This window comes from Corylus avellana, chromosome ca10 (genome assembly GCF_901000735.1).
Source record: "Corylus avellana chromosome ca10, CavTom2PMs-1.0".
Classification (NCBI taxonomy): Eukaryota; Viridiplantae; Streptophyta; class Magnoliopsida; order Fagales; family Betulaceae; genus Corylus; species Corylus avellana.
The window spans coordinates 4,010,926-4,030,541 of NC_081550.1; the positions used below are offsets into that span (position 1 = coordinate 4,010,926).

Sequence of the window (19,616 nt, forward strand, 5' to 3'; positions counted from 1 at the left end):
CCTTCCAATATATAAACAATGAACCGGAAAGAATCATGTTCTACCTATAACACAACGTACACCTTCAGCATGCGAGAAGCTCCAAATTAATAAGGATAGACTCCAAACATTAAACTATATTTAACTAAACTCCGCAAGAATTTGCTGTTGATGGACTTTCCATATCTTCGTGGTCTCCATATTTGGCTGATTGTCTGCACAGACGAGCTTTTTTTTGGCTCGAATATTCTCTTCCACTGGGATTGTCTCTGCAAGTCCAAAAACGTCTCTCCATCAAAGGTATCTGCCGGAGATGAGTCAGGAGTGAGATTCGCCGTAGGAGGTGCGGGAGGAGACGAAATCGGCAGTGATGTTGTCGAAGAGAAAAGGGAAAAATAAAAGAAAAAACCCAAACAAACACAAAATAAAAGACTTACAGTATTCTGGTGGAGACGATGACTCTAAAATTGAAGTAAGGGAGTTGGGAAAGAGGATTTTTTTTCTTTTCTTACGCACATGATGCACATCCCAGATAGACTCAAGAGAAAAAGAATTGCCACAAATTGAAACAAAGTTGAAAGGGACTAAGCATTGCTTTTGTGATGGCAGAAGAAAGACAAAATTCTACCGGACGTACCTTGGGAATCATTAATCATGGCTCTGATATCATGAAATATAATTTAATGCTATGTACAGAAGCAGAATTAGAATATTTAGTTTAGAGAAATGGATCCTTTAGCGCATTTAGGAAGACAAATTTGTCCAAAAATTTTATCCTCCAAAAGAAAATGACCATATTACCCCCATAAATAGACTAAATAGATATTTTTCATTTCAAATGAAATGGAGAAGATCATTTTCCTTAGTTTGGGGGGTAATTTTTTTTTTTTTTTTTAGAAAAAAAAGTTTAAAGGGTACAAAGCTAATTTTTAAAAGTATTTAATCTTTTTTTTTTTTTTTGGGACCACCCGCAGACCTCCCAAGGCTAGGGGTGGTTCGGCCCCTGGCTATGGAAATATAAAATGAAAAGCGGATTAAAAGGAGATATGCTATAGTGCAATAAAAATATTATTTTTGGCCCACAAAAGTCTTAGATGGCAAGAGATTATAGGTCCATAGTGAGTGGGACCACAACAACTATGGATTGGGCCTATGACCTCTTGCCACCAAGAACTTTTATGAGCAAAAAATGATCTTTTTATTGCACTATATAATTTATTGATTAAAAGAAAATAAAAATAAGAGATTTTACTCTCATAATGTCAAATCCCATAATATGATCTAAAATATGAGATTCTCAGATTTTAAAATACTGGCCCTCCATTACATCAAACGGCCCAAATAAATGCAGAGTTTTGCGTGTTACCGAGATAAGTGGGTTTGGTATGTTGAAAACCAAACGCCCTAGTAACACACAAACTTTGCATTTATTTGGACCGTTAGTTGTAATGGATTACTCAAATTTTAAAATCTGAAAATCTCATATTTTAGAAAATCTGAGAAAATCCAAATCCTAATATATTATAACACTAGCTATTAGGGTTCTGTGTTGTAGATGAGACAAAGTAGAAGATTAGTCAGAGTTTTGGAGTTATTGCGGTAGGAGACAAATGGGTCATTTATTAAATACAAGTTAGATTTTTACTGCAAAGACTTTGTTAGTATAAACTGATTGCATAATTAATCTTATATAGCTAGTGGAGTGATTTGACCTCTAAAGAGTTCTTTCAAAGGCTTTAATTTTATCACCAAAATTGTTGTGTGAGATATCTTTATTGCTTTGATTAATTTTGGCGATTGATTGTGTGGCTGCTATTTTTTTTTTTATTTGTTGGTTTTATTGGAAAACACTTATTCACCACCCTCTAGGTGTTGTTTGGAGTCGTTGAGTGAATTTGACTCTATAATACATTATTGCAAAACATTTTATATAGCTGCAGCCAAGCCCTCATCTCCTTTCACTCTTGTAGGGCTATTCCCACATCGATCATTCTCTCTCAACTATTGCTATCTTCCCTTACAACGCATAGAAATGACTATTGAATCTCAAAATGATCATGAAAATGCATGGGGACTGCTCAAGGCCTTGCCTGAGAAGTTATGGGGAAAGGTAGTAGATGTTGCAGAGAAGATAAAGAAATTTGGAGAAGATGATCCACGAAGAATTACTCATTCCCTAAAAGTAGGGCTGGCTGTCACCTTGATTTCCTTATTCTACTACATCCGACCACTCTATGATGGTTTTGGTGCCAATTCAATGTGGGCTGTTTTTACTGTCATTCTTGTCTGCGAGTTTTCTGTTGGTAAGCTTCCAATTTGTTTACAAGATTGATGAATTTATTTACAATAGAACAATAAGGGGCGGAACTAGGATTTTTGGTGTGTGGAGACTGATTTTTTTTTTTTTGATAAGTTAGAAACATTAACTTATTATATAAACACAAAAGCACATAAATAGTCCCAAAGAGCTAGCTCAATCGGTTGGGACCACGCTTAATAAAGCGGAGGTTACTAGTTCGAATCTTCTTGCCCCCTTTTGTGCGGACATGTCAAAAAAAAAAAAAAAATATTTATATGTGTGTTTGTACTTGTTTATATAAAATAAAAACATAGAATTTTTAAATTTAATCTCATATCATCACAAAGACACAATAATATAAACAACTAAACACAATAATATAAACAACTAAACACGATCTATAGAGTTCAAAAAAAATGATACCAAAAATAAATATTGTAAACCCAAATAACTACAAAATAGTCACTCAAAAAATAAATAAAAATATTTTCATCAATTCTACTCTTTTGCACAAATAAATGCAAGTAAAAACAAGATATGTGGAAGATGGCTAAGAATGACGCATAAAATGTTAATTTTGGGGGGACAAATATATCAAATTTGGGGAAACGAATTCATAAAATATGTATATTTTATAAAGAATTGTAAAAAATTTGGGGGAGATTCGTCCCCACCCTTACACTTTGGTCCGCCCCTGAGAACAACGTACTAATGACATGGAGCTGACAATTTCTGATTTTGGTTTTCTTTTGCCATCTTTTAAAGGAGCAACACTAGGAAAAGGCTTAAACAGGATGCTGGCAACCTTATCAGCTGGTGCTCTAGGTATTGGAGTCCATTCCCTAGCAACTCTGTCTGGTGACACAGGGCGGCCCATAATACTTGGGTTCTTTGTCTTTTTGATAGGTATATATATATATATATATGTGTTACATTAAGTCGGATTCTTTGTGTTTTATATTTAGTTCAAAATTGTCAAACTCATTTCATTGTGGTGCTCATGCAGCTGCAACAGTTACATTTGCAAGATTCATTCCAGCAATGAAGGCAAGATATGATTATGGACTGATGATATTCATATTGACCTTCTCCTTGATATCCGTATCGAGTTACCGAGAGAATGATCAGCTGCTAGTTATGGCCTATCAGAGGCTAACCACAATCGTGGTTGGTAGTTTTACTGCCATTGTTATATGCATTTGTATACGCCCTGTTTGGATTGGAGAGAATCTTAACAATCTGGTAGCTAACAACATGGAAAAGCTTGGGAAATCCTTAGAAGGTATATATATATATATATATATAACTCATTTCTATTTTGTTTATTTCATAATTAATTGCGTTGTTTTGTTAATTACTTGCAGGATTTGGGGGTGAATACTTCAACATAACAGAAGAAGGGCCGTCCATGGATGATAAATCATTTCTTCAAGGATATAAAAGCGTTCTCACTTCACAAGAAACCGAAGAATCTATGGTGGGTATCCAATTCTTATAGTCATTGTTAAAATATAAATTAAATGATTAAATTCTTCTATTTCTATTATTTAAATTTTTTAAAATAAGTGATGATTTCTTAAATCTCCATCACCACCTGATTTAAACCTGTTTTTTAATGTTTCAGGCAAATCTAGCAAGATGGGAAGTGTGGCACTTTCGTTTTGGGTTCCAACATCCTTGGAAACAGTACCTCAAAATTGGAACCCTTTGTCGGCAATGTGCATACAAAGTTGACGCTCTTAACAGCTACCTTAACACTAAGATCCAGGTAATCTCTTTCATAAACATGTAATGATATATATATATATATATGACATTTTTCTGCAGAGATTTATGTAGACTAAAATTGTGTGTACTAATTAATTGAAGCCTCTTATTTTTGTTCCTTTCAGTTTCAGACACCAAGTGAGTTCCAAAGCAAAATCCAAGAGCCATGCACAAAGATTTGCTCAGAATCTGGGCAAGCACTGAAGGAATTAGCATTAGGGCTAAAAAAGGTGATGAACCAGCCAACATCAGTTAATCTCCATATTGAACGCTCAAAAATGGCAGCGGAGAATCTGAAATCATTGCTCAATACAACGAGCCTTTGGGAAAATGATAATCTCCAATTGATCATTCCAACTGGTGCAGTTGCTTTAATTCTAGTGGATATCGTGCCATACATAGAGAAGATCTCTGAGGCTCTGCATGAATTAGCCTCCCTTGCACATTTCAAGAGGGTGGACGCCAGAGTGTCGCCATAGTAATTAATCACAATATTTGCTCCATCAGGGAACATGCAACATCATTAATATCGATCCTATGGTCTATAACAAGTGGGTGCTCTTGATAGGAAATAACAAGCTAGCTAGGGTTCATTAATTCTTAAAAGCTTTTTTTTTTGATATATAATTCTTAAAAGCTAAGCCAAGTGAAATGGAGAGGATCCTATTCTTTCCTTGTATAGAAGGAAAAGAGAATCGTGGTTGGGATTAACGCATTAAATAGATATTGTAAATAGCCTTAATGTTTGGTTTGGCAAGTGGGAATGTTATCCCCTCACATTGGTGGTCGAGGTTCTAATAATCTCCTGATTGAATAATTTAAGTGCATGGAGTTTACTCATGTATGCATGCATGCATGCATTGAATAGTATTAATTATTCTATTTTCAGCACTTGCAAAAAATAAAAATAAATAAACTTACTGAAAAATGGGAATATAAATATATTAGTAAGGCAAGGCTTAAGTGTAATGCTCTAATTATTAATAAGAATAAATGCATTTTTGGTCCATGTGATTTAAAGTTTTGACAAATTGCCCTGTAAGTTTTAAAAAGTGATTAATCACTCTATGAGGTAAGCAAAAAAGAAGAAATTATATAATGCAAATGAAAAAGTTGACAGAATCCGTTAGTGTGCTAAATGAGGGTGATTGAACAACCCCAATGGCTATTTGAGCATATGTGGGAGTTGCTGGTTTGGCCAACCTCGCCCGCCCAAATGGCATAAAAAAAAAAGAAAAAAAGAAAAGAAAAATAATAATAATAAAAAAAATTTGAGGAGGTGGTCGCTAAACCACCACTAATTAATGGCGGTCATGAGGCCAGGTTGTTTGGCCACCCTCTTTGGCTGGCTTGATCCAGGCTACGGTGGCACATTAATAGATTCCGTCAACTTTTTTCATATCAGTAATTTGTCCTTTTTTGCTTACACCAGAGAGTGATTAATCTCTTTTTAAAATTAATTTAGAGAGTTACGTGTCAAAACCCAAACTGCATTGGCCAAAAATGCATTATCTCTCCAATAGTATTGTCACCACAAAGAGATTTTCACCATCTTTTTGAAAAAAAATGATCTTAAAAATATATTTACTCACTTTCTTAATTTGCTTTATCAAATAAGTTATCTTTTCTAACACAACTAATGTAGAGTTTTTCATGTTCCATGTTCTAATATTTCTCTTTAGCATTCAAATTTTGCTTATATGTATTTTCTAGAGATTTGGTTTTTTATAATATTAGAGTATTAAATAAGGGTTAAATACACGTAATCCTCATAAACTACCAATCATTTTTTTTTAAAAAGACATCACAAACTGACATATGTAACACTTGGATACATCAAATTATAATTTTGTAACAAATAAGTCACCCCAATAGGTCAGGGGTTGGTTGTGAGCCACCCCCGTTAACCCACCACAACCCACCCTCCCAACTTTTCATGGGGGTACGTTGCACCACCTTATACACCTTATAAAATGTAAATTTGGTTTTTCAATGGCTAAAATGAGACTATTTTCGTTTTTTTTTCATCCATTCTATCGATCAACCGTCAACTTCAACGCTAACAAAGTGGCACTTTTGCCACAAAATAGTACGTAGTTTGATGTTTCCTAGTATCACACATGTCAGTTTGTGTGGCTCTTTTGAAAATGGTTGATATTTGAGGGAGCTTAAGCATATTTAAGCTATTAATAAAATTAAGGAGACTGTTGATGATTTAGCATATATAACATATTGTAATGCTTACGTTGACATTCATCTAAAGCGAAAGTTACAAAACCGGTAAAAACTCCCGGGCTTAATATCATAGGTGTATGGGTGGAACCACTACGTTGAATTAAATATTTTATTTTATTTTATGTTTGGAGAAATAATCTTCCTCCTTATCTCATTTTCACACATTTTTATATTCATTTCCCTCCTCTTCCCCCTTCTCTCTCCATGGGTGCTTTTGAGAATAAAAAAAAGAATAAAGATGGGATAAAAATTATATTTAAATAGAATTTAGAGAGTTTATTGTGTGGTGCTTTTGAAAAGTTAACTAGTTAAATTTTAAAAAATGAATTTTTTTTAGTCAAATTTTAACTAAATATTAGAGAGTTCAATAAAAAAGCTCTGGTCATCATTAATAGGTATTTAATCTTGGATTTGAAGTAAAGTTTAAAGAACTCATCATATAATTGTCAACTTCAAAAGATTGATTGTTAAAATAATGGACGGTCTGAAAAAAAGAACACAACATCACATCAAAATAGAGAAGAAAAAATGGGTAGAAATGAGAGAAAAATAAGGCATCAAATAGCAGGTAAGGAAATCACCAGTTATTTCAAAAGCTAAAATTAATAGGAAGAGGTAAATTTAATCATTTAATTATTACTTTAATACTCCCTTTCATGTATGGGCTAAAACTCCATTTTAATAGATGAGCCCCAACACGTGGAATATTTAATTTAAATGGGAGTGATTTGGCGGAGTCGATGTTTGATCCCATGACCTTTGACTCTGATACCATGTTAAATCACCAGTTGTCCCAAAAGCTTAAAACTTTTAGGAAAACTAAAAATTTAACAGAGAAAAATAGGTACACAAAGTAGAGCCTCACCTCATAATTAATAAGTGAGTCCCTTCATGTTATAGCACTACTTATCTCATGTTAGCAGGATGCCCTAGCAAGTCGTAAAGCTAAACCCATGCTAGCTTAAAAGACTTTTCTTCACTCCACACAAACTAATAGAGTAGTGAAATGTACTAGCAAATTAATCAAGCAGTAGGTTGTGATGATCTAAATAGATATTCTTCAATTGACCATGGGCCGAAGTACCGATCTAAGGTACCTGCAAAGAAGGGAAAGATAAGTATATTATAGTTTATCGGAGCGAGCCAATGGGAGATATGTTCAATGCTTAAGTCGGCCTGACATGATTGAGGAGAATAGAAGATGGAGTTTGAGAGGAGATGAAAGTCCCATTTTACGTGTTGTCTACTACTTTTTTTAGCCAGTTTGCCATATATAATGACTAGCCATATGGCACGTACTTATTGGAGACTTTCCTGATGTGGCGTTCCCTAAATCTCGTGACTCCTGCAACCATAATTTCCTACTTGGATCGTGAGGAGCAATGCTAATGCATGTATTAAGAGATGGGATCTAGTGTGACGCTTTATGGTTAAAGTTGGGTTCATTGGGTGATGACCAAGTATTCAGTTTTGTTATAATATTATATTTCCATAATATTATATTCTCAATATATTACGAAAATATTTGATACCGTATTCATTATTGTAAATATGCTTCCCAATGATTTTCTATTGTACTTTTTAAATTGGTTGTGTATAGTCTGTAAGAATTCAATACATAATTAAATGCTAATTGACAATAAAATTAGCAGCGGAATGAATAATTATATAAATACCTCTAGCAATGTTTTGCTCAAGCCAATTGAAGAACAGCTTCACAGAAACAAATCTGGAAAACAAAATATTGAGAGGTTCTTCTGACCTATGCCTACCAGTAAGTGCCAATTGATGGAATACACATGCCTTATTTATAGGTAGGTCAGGGGACCCTCAATTAGAGCTGTTACCTTAATTATTCCTCCCATCAAGGAATAAAAATCAAATCAATACAGCTAATTGATTCCACAAAAATAAAATCATTAATGAAATCAAATACTTGTTCCACAAGAATTAAATCAATGATTTAATTCAGAATATTTGATTTTACACAATAAACTTTAATTGGAATAAATTACTATACACCGTAATTTTATAATTACAATAATATATGTGACATAATGGACATACTTTAAATGGAATTTCTTACATTCTCCCACTTGGCCCTTATGACACATAAATTCCTTATGGTGTTCAGTTCTATGATATGGCCAATACTTCATTTATTTCAACCATTCATGGAATCCTCCCACTCACTCAAAGAATACCACACATGAATCATGGCGGTAAAGCTTTTATATGGTAAGCCGTCCCTTCCATGCATCACGATGTGCAATACCTCCCTAAATGAGTACTTTATAAATAATGTACTTTATGAATGAACTTCCTATAAGTCATTTGGGTCCAACTTTAATTTTATCCCCACGGATAAGAATAATATATATGCGCACAAAAATCTTTATAACATAACATTTATGTCTATAGACCAATTAAAGAGAAACTAAGCACAAATGAATTAATGAATCTCATATATTCCACATGACTTTATACTTTCTTTACCGGTAAACCTTTAGTCATGGGATCCGCAATCATTAATTCAATACTTATATGCTCAATAGACACTTATTGTCACTTAATGTTCTCTTTCATAGTGATACTTTATGTCGATATACATACTTCTGTTTCTACTCAGTTTATTCTTAGAAAAGATAACTGTAGTAGAATTAACTCAGAAGATCTTTATGGGTCTAACTATAAAATCGACAATCTTGAGACCTTTAACAAAAATGTCTCAACCATAATGCCTGTGTAATTAATTCACAGCATGTAATGACCTTTGCTTTCATGGTAGATGTAGCAACTATAGTCTGCTTACTGCATCTTCAGTACATATATACTGAAGTTGATTCTCTACTATCTACACATTTAGCAAAAATCAAACCTGAATAAACACCACCAAATGGTAAGTGTATCTTTAGGTTAAACTGTAGTTCTTGGTTCATTGCATATTCCATAATACTATATTGACCAAATAGTCCAACTGATGTCAGGTTTAATGTAGACCTGTGCATACATATGGAATATCTTTCATCTGCCTTTATTCCAAGACATTTTGGGACATTATCCCCTTTAATAATAGGTGTTACTGAAGATTTATAGTTCTTCATTCTGAATCTCTCTCAAAACTTTAGTGAGAGGAACTTTATGTAGCAAACCTAAATTAATGCTTGCAAGCAAAATATTATCTATATACAGGACTAAAAGAAATGTAACTTTACTCCCACTGACCTTAAGGTATATTCAATGATTAACAAGGTTCTCAATAAAACCATGTGAGGCAATAACCTTGTAAAAAATTATATACCACTAGTGAGAGGCCCATCTTAGTCCATAAATAGATATCCTTAATTTGTAAGCTTTCTGACTGTTATCAATAAAACCTTTAAGTTGTATTATGTACACCTCCTCCTTAAGATCCTCATTCAGGAAAATTGTTTTTCACATCATTTTGATATAGCTCTAAACCAAAATGAGCTACTCATACCATGATAATCAATGCCTTCCTTTTGAGTAAGATCATTGGCTATAAGTCTGACTTTATATCGTTCAACATTACCCGGAAGCATCCTTTTAGGTTTTATAAACCCATTTGCAGCCTATGGCTACAACTCCCTTTGGTAAGTCAACAAGATTGCAGACTTGAATTTTAGCCAATGATTTCATCTCATCCTTTATGGCATTGAAACACAATGTAAAGTTATCTCCACCCAAAATGATGTGAAAACAATTTTTGGACCGTCCTTAGGCCTGACATAAAAATCAGACTCCTGGAAGTATACAACGTAATCACTAGGAATTGTTGGTCACCTTATTCTAGAGGATCAACTTAATCCTACTTCCTTTGCATTTGGCAAAGTTTGAGTAGGTTCATTCTGAACTTGTTCCTTATGAGTTGACTGTTCTGAAACCAATTGTGCTTCAAGATAATCAATTTGATTTTCCTTAAGCACAACCAAACACCCTTCATGTGAAAAAGCTTCAGTCAACTCTTGTGCTTCCTCTAATTCAATCTCTTGAGGATAAGCACTCCCACTAAGTTTAGCGTCCTCTAGAAATTTTGAATATCTAGACCCAACAATTCTAGGATTAAATGAAGAACAGTAAAGCCTAAACCCCTTGAAGTTTATTGTATAACCTATAAAATTCCGCTAGTTGTCATTGAAGCTAATTACCTTAGGTGTGGATTATAAATCCTCACTATAGCAAGACAACCCCATATGTGTAAACAATTTGAACTTGGTTCCATTCATTCCTTAATTTAGGTGTCTTATGGACAACCCTGAATGGAATCGAGTTAAATGTATACACAGCGGTTTTCAAGGCTTCACTCCATTAGGAGAATAGAACATTACCTTTCATGTCCTCTTTTGTGTAACTACCATAATACTATCTGCATCTATCAGATCTTACGATCTTGACTTTTGTTTTGTTCTGTTTCTCTACTTCTACCTTATAGGTACTGAAAGCATTTAATGCCCAAACCTTATGATTTAGAAGATAGAGATACATAAACCTTATATGGTTATTACCGAAAGAGATAGGATATCTCTAACCATTTAGGCATTTCAAAAATCCTTTTATTGGCACCTTTAGTGGTATAGTTGGTATGCTTTTCCTTAATGCAGTCCACATAAATACCAAAGATAGTAAATTTCAAGAGTCGTAAAAACTCTATCATTTATCGACCTTTTATTCTTTATAGAGATATATTTCAATCTCCAATGCCATAACATAGAGGATTTTCTCATTCATAAGACTTTGCTTTATGTCAACATTTATATGCAGGGATTAATTTTCCAAAAATTGGGATCTAGATCAATTTTAAATAGACCATTAATTTAATATTCCACCCAAAAGTTTTAACAATATTCAAACTTGATTTTAACAAACTAAAATAGAAATTAAATTTCTAAAAGAATTGTGGAATATATTAAAAAACATTATTAAGGTCAAAATAATATAACTGAATTTTTAAAAAATTAATCTATAGATCCTAACAACCTCCAATTGTAAACAAGTATTATTTAGAAAACCCTGCATCATGTTGACAACGTGGACCGCTAAACCAAATTCAATCCACATAGTCCTTAGGAGAGTCAATAAAAGAGATTCATGACACACTAGGTGTATGAGATTACCTTTATTTCAAGTCATTTATGATACTTTAAGCAATCATTCTTTATATGCCCATAATTTTCCTTAGTGTAAGAGAAACAAGTATCTTAATTACCATAATACTTTGTTGGCACCTTGTTCTCATTCATCAACTATTGGACATGATTGCCTATAACGGTCTTTCCCTTAACATGAGTAACTTTCTGGATTCTCAAGTCTTAATCTCTCATCTTCTTGAACACATATGATCAGAAGTTCCTCAATTGATCAGTTATCCTTATGTGTGCCACAAGATATTTGAAAAAATATCATATTTAGATGAGAGAATTTAAAATAAAATTGACCATAATGACTCAAAAAACTCAACCTTTAGGGACTTTATAATGAGCTGTTATGTCCTTCATTTCCATAATGTGCTCAAGCACATTTTGAAACTGTAAAAGGTTTTACTTTAAAGCTTTTCTATTAGGGTGCAAGCCAAAGCCTTATTGGAACTCACTAAATATTCCTCAATGACCTTTCTTTGGCCCTAAAACATTAAGGAATAAAACCCTAATGCTTTCCTTGATATGAGATTTCATGAACGTTGAAACTTAAGCGATTTAAATCACTACAATCGTTCATGTTTAATAATCTCATGTGGTGTACTTGATTCCGTGGGAGAAGGTGATTCGTCCACACGAAACGCCAATTCAGTCTCCAAACACCCCAAAGTGAAAAGCACATTTTTCTTTTCAGTCAGGAAAAAATTACCACTAGGAATTATTGGAACATAAAATACTAATAATTAAAGCAGTAGGAATACATCTAGTAACCAAGGAAAAATTATATACTTTAATGCTATGAAATAACCTTATTTAAATTAACCAATGTTAATTTAATAGTAAATTTCAACCTACCTGTGGGCAAAGGTGCATCACGCATGAAATTTACTCTTTATTAATAAGACTGATAAATTTAGCATTAATAAATAAAATTTTCCGTACCTGTGGGCCTAACAGAAATTTTATTTTCAATATTAAATTTACTATCTTATCCTAATTAACTCATAAAAATAAAAAATAAAAACGTCCCTGTGGGGATTGGCAAATTAAATTTATGAATTAATTACAACACGATGTTAATTTTCTCTATGAAGTTCATATATATAATCTTGATGCAATTATCATCATAAAATCAGGATGTTGTGGCTCTCCCAAAAATTATTATGACAATTACGACTTCATTAACATCGAATTTATTTTAAATTAACCAATGCTAATTTAATAGTAAATTTCAACCTACCTGTGAGCAAAGGTTGCAACACGCATGAAATTTACTCTTTAATAGGACTAATAAATTTAACATTAATAAATAAAATTCTCCGTACCTGTGGGCCTAAGAGAAATTTTATTTTTAAAGTTAAATTTATTATCTTATTCTAATTAAGTCATAAAAATAATGTCCCTGTAGGGATTAGTAATTAAATTTATGAATTAATTACAACAGAATGTTAATTTTCTTTATGAAGTTCACATATATGATCTTGATGCAATTATCATTATAAAATCGAGATGCTGTGGCTCTCCCAAAATTATTATGAGAATCACGACTTCATTAACATCCAATAACTGTATAGATGCCAAAACTAAAGTTCCAAAGAATAAAAGACAAAACCAACATGTCAGTGGGTAAGCAGTATTTTTTCAAAGTACAACCGGACAGTGTCCCAAGTAAGTGAGGGGGCACACAACGGCACACTTAAGTCCCAAGACTTGCCTTGCCAGAGCTTTCCGATTGCAATTTTGGATAGTACCATAAATATTCACCAACACATGAGGCTTAGTTAATTATTCTCAGGTCCAGGCATCAAACAATTTATATTTAAACAATTAAAATGATAAATATATTCTTGAGTTCATGTATTAAAGAAACAATAATTTAATACTGAACAATTTAAATCATAAAATAAAAATGTAACATTAAAGCATCATAATCTGAATAGCCTAATGGTCTTGAAGTGACATTAGGCCATTTATCCCTTAAGAACCCAAGTTCTAAACCCCATGAGCCCAAATCAGCTTCTTTCCTTTTTTTTTTTTAATCCGAATGGGTTATTATATTCGGTCTTTCTTTATCGGGTTGGGCCACTTTATTGGGTTACGGGTCAGCCCACTTAATGACTTTTTTTTTTTTTTTTTGAATTACTGGATCGGGCTTGGGTTAAAATAAACCCATACCCAATAGCCCAAAACACTAGACCCGGTTCCATATGGGTTTGAAAAAACCCTACCCGGATCATCATGTTCCCCAACCCGAAAAATTCCCAAACCTAGCCGCCGCCCCTCCTCTTCCCCATATGCTGCCGCCGCCGCCCTTTCCTCACGGGCCACCTACGCAGAACCGTCTCCCAGACAGCCAGCCTTATGTACCGACCACCAAGGGCCGCCGTACAATGGCCAACCAGCTATGGCAAGCGGAGAAGGGCAGCCGTTCCGGCCAGACCACGGGCTGCCACTGTCATCTTTACGAGCGGCCGCTCACTGTGGCTAGTGGGGAAAAACCGGTGCTTATCGGCGGCGGGAACTCAGCCATCCAAGGAGTTTCATCCACCATACACCACCTTCATGGGCTTCTGGCGGTTCGGTCTAAAATGGTGCTTCAGTGAGGCAAAAGGGTGTTGGTTCAATCAAAACATGACGGTGTATCCAAAAAAAAGGACCAACACCAACAATTCCCTTAGCACCTCTGGGTTAGACATGGTGTCCGTCAGTTTGTTTCTTGTACTCGTGGCCGTGGGTTTAGCTTGTTTCAACAATATAGAAACAAGAAATAAAAAATAATACTAACATGCCGTGGGTTTCATGCTTTATGTTGGTCACCATATTTTGTTTCAATAATCAAATAAACAAAATAAATATTATTGAAACAACAAATAAAATTTTACAGTAGGCATATATAAAATTAGACTGAGCAAATATGGCCTAGAGAAGGCTCTGATACCACATGTAAGAATTCAATATATAATTAAATGCTAATTGACAATAAAATTAGCAGTGGAATGAATAATTATATAAATACCTCTAGCTATGCTTTGCTCAAGCCAATTGAAGAACAGTTTCACATAAACAAATCTGGAAAACAAAATATTGAGAGGTTCTTCTGACCTATGCCTACCAGTAAGTGCCAATTGATGGAATACACCGGCCTTATTTATAGGTAGGTCAGGGGACCCTCAATTAGAGCTGTTACCTTAATTATTCCTCCCATCAAGGAATAAAAATCAAATCAATACAGCTAATTGATTCCACAAAAATAAAATCATTAATGAAATCAAATACTTGTTCCACAATAATTAAATCAATGATTTAATTCAGAATATTTGATTTTACACAATAAACTTTAATTGGAATAAATTACTGAACACCGTAATTTTATAATTACAATAATATATGTGACATAAGGGACATACTTTAAATGAAATTTCTTACATAGTCTTGAATATATATCCGTGGTTATGTCCCAGGTCTGTTCTACAAGAAGTTTTAGATCAAAAGGATACATTTCAAAGCTTAAGACAGGATGTCTTGCCTTATCTTGTCCGGAGCCAGCTGGTTAGTTCGATATAGCCTCTGCATATTAGGTTATTGTGTAAAACTCGCCTTTCTTATAGTCTCTGAACCTGCTCATATTGCTTTTACGAACATTAGAAGTCAGAAGTGTTATTAAATGGTGCACCACAAGCAGAAGAAAATGGAAACGAGAAGGTTAATCCCCTGAAGAACCAAGTAATGCTGTCCCAAACACAGCATTTATGGGTTCTTCGAGCAGAACCATTGGTACCCAATCCATAGAGTTCATGAAAACTTGGAGTAGACACATTAGCAAGGATTTGGGACAGCATGTTTTGTGGTTACGGCAGGGAGCGAGTGCAAAGGGGAGGCCTGGGCTAAGAAAGAGAAATGAACACAAGGGGGAGTCCCTGGGTGGGAAGAGACTTGGTAATCTCTTTTTTGAATTGTGCTTTACTGTATGCTGGAGCAGATTTTGTGGTAACTTTTTTTTTTTTTTTTGATGAATAAGGAATTTCATTCAAAAACAAACAATCCAAACTACAAAGATATTTCAATTACAAGCCTTCTCAAAATGCCAAAAACTTAGCCAGGCAAGGCTTCAAGCATACTCCAAGCAAGCCAAATGCATACAACATACAATTTGGCAAGCCAGCACTACCAAAAGAAGTCCAAAACAGGACTGTTCTACAAAGAAACAACAAACAAACCAAACTTGCAGAAAAACAACCACGCAGGGTCTAAAACCAAATAACAAACCAAACCAAATGCAGAAGCAGAGAACAGAAAGCACTACTCAACATCATTAGCAACACTAAAAAACCTCTCCAAAAAGGAGAACAACCTTCAAGAAGAAGAGCAAGGTAGAAATAGAACAACAAGCCTGCACAGAAACTATAACAGCAAGTCAGCAGGCAGATTCCACAAAGAAGCTAAAACCAAATTCTCTCTAGTCCTTGGGAACTTTCCCTTCCCAGCAAGTCTTGACCTCACCTCCCAAATTATCTTCTTCAAAAGCTGCTCCTCAGTGCTAGGCTGACCAGAATGCTTTAGCTCATTCCTAGTGCGCCATAAATTGTAGATAACAGAACCTAGAACCAATCTGCAAAGAAAACCTTTAAGAGACTTGTTCACCCAATCTCGAATTTCTATCTGCAAAATCTCATCCCAAATAACTGGAGAATGGTCCACTCCACATCGAGCCATACATAATTTCCAAGTTCTATAGCTAAAACTACATTCAAAGAACAAATGCCCCTACTTTCAACTTGATTATGACAAAATAGACACTTAATATCACCTTGAAACTCCCATTTAATCAACCTCTCACCTGTTACAAGTCTATCTTGTATAGTAAGCCACAAAATGAAAGCATGCTTAGGAATGGCATATGAGAACCAAACCAATTTCCACCAGGCAATCTCCTCTTTCTTCTCTCTCAGCAGCTCCCAAGTTTCTGAACTAACATATATTCCCTTCCTAGATGCAGTCCACAAAGGATTATCATAAGGAGCAAACCTAATCTCAGGAAGCCTAGCTTGGATTTCAACCAGAGCATCAGATCTAGCTGGTCTCCAATGCCATTCTCCATTAAGAATTACAGAAGAGAGTTTGGCCTCCACAGTGCTTCTAGCATCATAAACAGCCCTATGCCCATAAACCTCATACAGAATACCTGAAGGATGTTATGAATCCAACCAAAGGTGAATATTCTCCCCATTTCCAACTTCAAACTTCAAGATCCTTTTAGCTATACTCCTCAACTTCAAAATCTTCTTCGAACTCCAAGAATAGGTTTGAGGAAAGCCAACACTCTAGAAACTCCTCCCTTTTAACAAATTTTCTCTTACCCAGGCCACCCAAATAGAACCTGATCTAGCAAACAGACTCCATACATGTCTGAGCATAGCAAATTGGTTCCAAATCTCCAACTGTTTCAAACCCAAACCTCCTTCCTTCTTAGGATAACATAGCTCTTGCCAAGAAACCTTAGCCTTTGCAGACCCTTCAGTCTTCCCATTCCACAAAAACCTATTGAATTTCTGTTCAATAGCCTGAATGACCTTCTTAGGCAGAATAAAGATACCAGTCCAATAAACTTGCAAACTGTAAAGCACAGAAGATAATAATTGGAGCCTCCCTGCATAGGATAAGTGCTTAGAAAGCCATGAGTCAATGAGCCCAGTAATCCTATCCAACAAAGCCCCACAATCAGCTGCAAAAAGTTTGGTAGAAATGAGAGGTACCCCAAGGTACCTAACAGGAAGATGGCCCTCATTCATCCCCAACTCTCCTAACAACACATGTTTCACTCTATCTGAAATCCCAGAGCAAAAGAAAGAACTCTTAAAAAGATTAGCTTTCAAACCAGAGAGTTCTTCAAATTCAAGTAAAGCAACTTTAACAATAGTGATAGCATTCAAAGTTGCTGTAGAAAAAATAAGATCATCTGCAAAACATAAGTGAGTAAGTTTCAACTTCACACACTTGGGATGAAACTGAAAACCTGATCCAACACCAGTGTGCTCAACTATAATCCTTGAAAACACCTCCATGGCTAAAACAAACAAGTAAGGAGAACAAGGATCCCCCTGCCTAAGCCCCTTCCTGCCTTCAAAATAGCCAACCAATGTGCCATTTAATCCAACTTAAAAACCTAGGAGAGGTGATACACTCCTTAATCCAACTTAAAAACTTCAAAGGAAAACCAAAGCAATGAAGACAGTGTAACATGAAATTCCAATTGACAGAATCATATGCCTTTATAAGATCAATTTTCAAAGTACAACGAGGATCCCCTTTACCCTTATGATAATTTTTCACAATTTCCTGAGCCAATAAGACAATTTCTAAAATGCTTCTTGAAGGAATGAGAGCTAATTGATTCAGGCTAACCAAATCACACAACAAAGGGAGCATCCTATTAGAAATGATTTTAATGATGCACTTATAGATCACATTACAACAAGCTATAGGTTTGAAATCCCCCATAGTAGATGGATTCACCTTCTTAGGTACCAAAGTTAAAATAGTGGCATTAACCTCCTTAAGCAATTTGCCAGAAGCAAAAAACCCCTTAATAGCTGCCACCACCCCTTCTCCAACAATAGACCAAGAGGCCTTAAAGAACTCTGCAGAGAGCCCATCAGGACCAGGGGCCTTGTTGGCTGGCATGTGAAACAAAGTTTCCCTTATCTCTTCTGCAGTAACCTCCTTCTCCAAAATAGCAGCCTTATCACTAGAAATAACAATAGGAATAAGCTATCTAATCCTAGCTGCTTTCTCATCAGTGAATTGCAACTGATCTTACCATAACAACTTCTCATAAAACTGGATAGCCATCTGTTTGATCTGCTCCACATCCTCCACTCTATTTCCTTTCTCATCCCACAAATGAGTGACAGTGTTCTTAGCATTCTAAACCCTAAGGGATCGATGAAAGAAACTGTTATTCTGATCTCCTAGTTGCAACCACTGATTTCTAGCTTTTTGCTTAAAAAAAGACTCCTAAGCTTTTGTGATAGATACATAAGCATGAAGACATTCTCTCTCTTTAAGCAAGCAATCAGCTCTCCCAAAATTAGCAATGACATCCTTTTGAGCCATATCCAAATTCTCACAAGCCTCCATAATTTTCTGTTTAAGATTCCCAAAGCAAGACAGGTTCTGAACTTTTAGCACAACTTTCATAGATTTGAGCTTAGCATACAGTTTATACATAGAAACCCCATCCACCTGAAAATCCCGACCCTCCATAACCCATTTCAAAAAATCTTAATGCTCCAGCTAGAAGTTAAAAAACTTAGAAGGCTTTGGACCAAAACTTTGCATACTACCAACTGAGATAATAGCAAGGGAATGGTCAGAAACTCCCCCTGAGTGAAATTCCACAATGGTTTTACCAAAGTCATTCAACCAAAACTCATTAGCCAAGACTCTATCAAGTTTCCTAGCTACAAAACGAGGCTCCTCACTTTTATTAATCCAAGTATAAAAACAGCCACTGAAATTAATATCCAAGACCTCTAAATCATTCAAACACTGCTCAAACTCAATTTCATAAGAGTTTAACTTATCAAATCCCCACTTTTCTGCCAAGGTCTTAACAACATTAAAATCACCACAAATCATCCAAGGACTAAGACCTACTCTAGCTTTCAAAGAAACTAAATCAGCCCACAGCAGCTTCCTGTTTACACAATTACTATCCCCATATATAAAAGAATGAAACCAACAGAGATTATGTTTGAGGGATTTAATGACAGTTAATACTTTGATCACTCTTATTAAGCACAGTTACTTCAAAATCAGAGCGCTTCCAACAAATCCAAATCCTCCCCAAAAAATCCTGATCATAGTTATACACATAATCCCAATCAAAAACAATGCATGATCTAACTTTATCAGCTTTATGAAACTTAACCCTAGTTTCAATCAAACACAGAAGACTAATCTTATGAACCTTAATCAATCTCCTCACCTCCAACTATTTAGAAGGATGATTTAAACCCCTCACATTCCATATGAGGAAATTCATGCAGTAGCAGTGAGTACAAGGCGATGCCTTTGGCAAGAAAAAAGGGGATTGCTAACTTCCGTGAGTGTATTATCAGCTCTCCTTTGCTTTTTCTGTTTTTATTTTTTATTTTTTGATAGGTGCTCTTTGTGTCGTT

General features: G+C 35.0%; 2 protein-coding genes across 2 annotated transcripts; one reads left to right on the forward strand and one right to left on the reverse strand.

The window, feature by feature from the left end:
- The first annotated feature begins 1,941 nt into the window (after positions 1-1,941).
- Positions 1,942-4,859, forward strand: LOC132164649 (aluminum-activated malate transporter 8-like). Its single transcript, XM_059575191.1, has 6 exons — positions 1,942-2,282; positions 3,044-3,184; positions 3,285-3,560; positions 3,643-3,755; positions 3,903-4,046; positions 4,171-4,859. Exons 1-6 carry the CDS (start codon positions 2,012-2,014, stop codon positions 4,522-4,524), a joined length of 1,299 nt encoding a protein of 432 aa, XP_059431174.1. The 5' UTR covers positions 1,942-2,011; the 3' UTR covers positions 4,525-4,859.
- Positions 4,860-15,837: 10,978 nt separating this feature from the next.
- Positions 15,838-18,699, reverse strand: LOC132163900 (uncharacterized). Its single transcript, XM_059574277.1, has 6 exons — positions 18,472-18,699; positions 18,254-18,360; positions 17,907-18,181; positions 16,814-17,554; positions 16,274-16,618; positions 15,838-16,034 (listed from the first exon to the last, which is right to left on the reverse strand). The coding sequence occupies exons 1-6, from the start codon at positions 18,697-18,699 to the stop codon at positions 15,838-15,840; spliced, it is 1,893 nt and encodes a 630-aa protein (XP_059430260.1).
- Between the last annotated feature and the right edge of the window lie 917 nt (positions 18,700-19,616).

Excerpts from the sequence above, each read along its gene's own strand:
- LOC132163900 (XM_059574277.1), bottom strand. The coding sequence starts at position 18,699 with ATGGAGGGTCGGGATTTTCAGGTGGATGGGGTTTCTATGTATAAACTG. Across the intron at positions 18,361-18,471 it reads GAGAATGTCTTCATGCTTAT|AATGCTAAGAACACTGTCAC; the intron begins GTATCTATCACA and ends CTTAGGGTTTAG. Across the intron at positions 17,555-17,906 it reads TTTCAAACCTATAGCTTGTT|GCAGGAAGGGGCTTAGGCAG; the intron begins GTAATGTGATCT and ends GCTATTTTGAAG.
- LOC132164649 (XM_059575191.1), top strand. The coding sequence starts at position 2,012 with ATGACTATTGAATCTCAAAATGATCATGAAAATGCATGGGGACTGCTC. Across the intron at positions 3,185-3,284 it reads GTTCTTTGTCTTTTTGATAG|CTGCAACAGTTACATTTGCA; the intron begins GTATATATATAT and ends GTGCTCATGCAG. Across the intron at positions 4,047-4,170 it reads ACCTTAACACTAAGATCCAG|TTTCAGACACCAAGTGAGTT; the intron begins GTAATCTCTTTC and ends TGTTCCTTTCAG.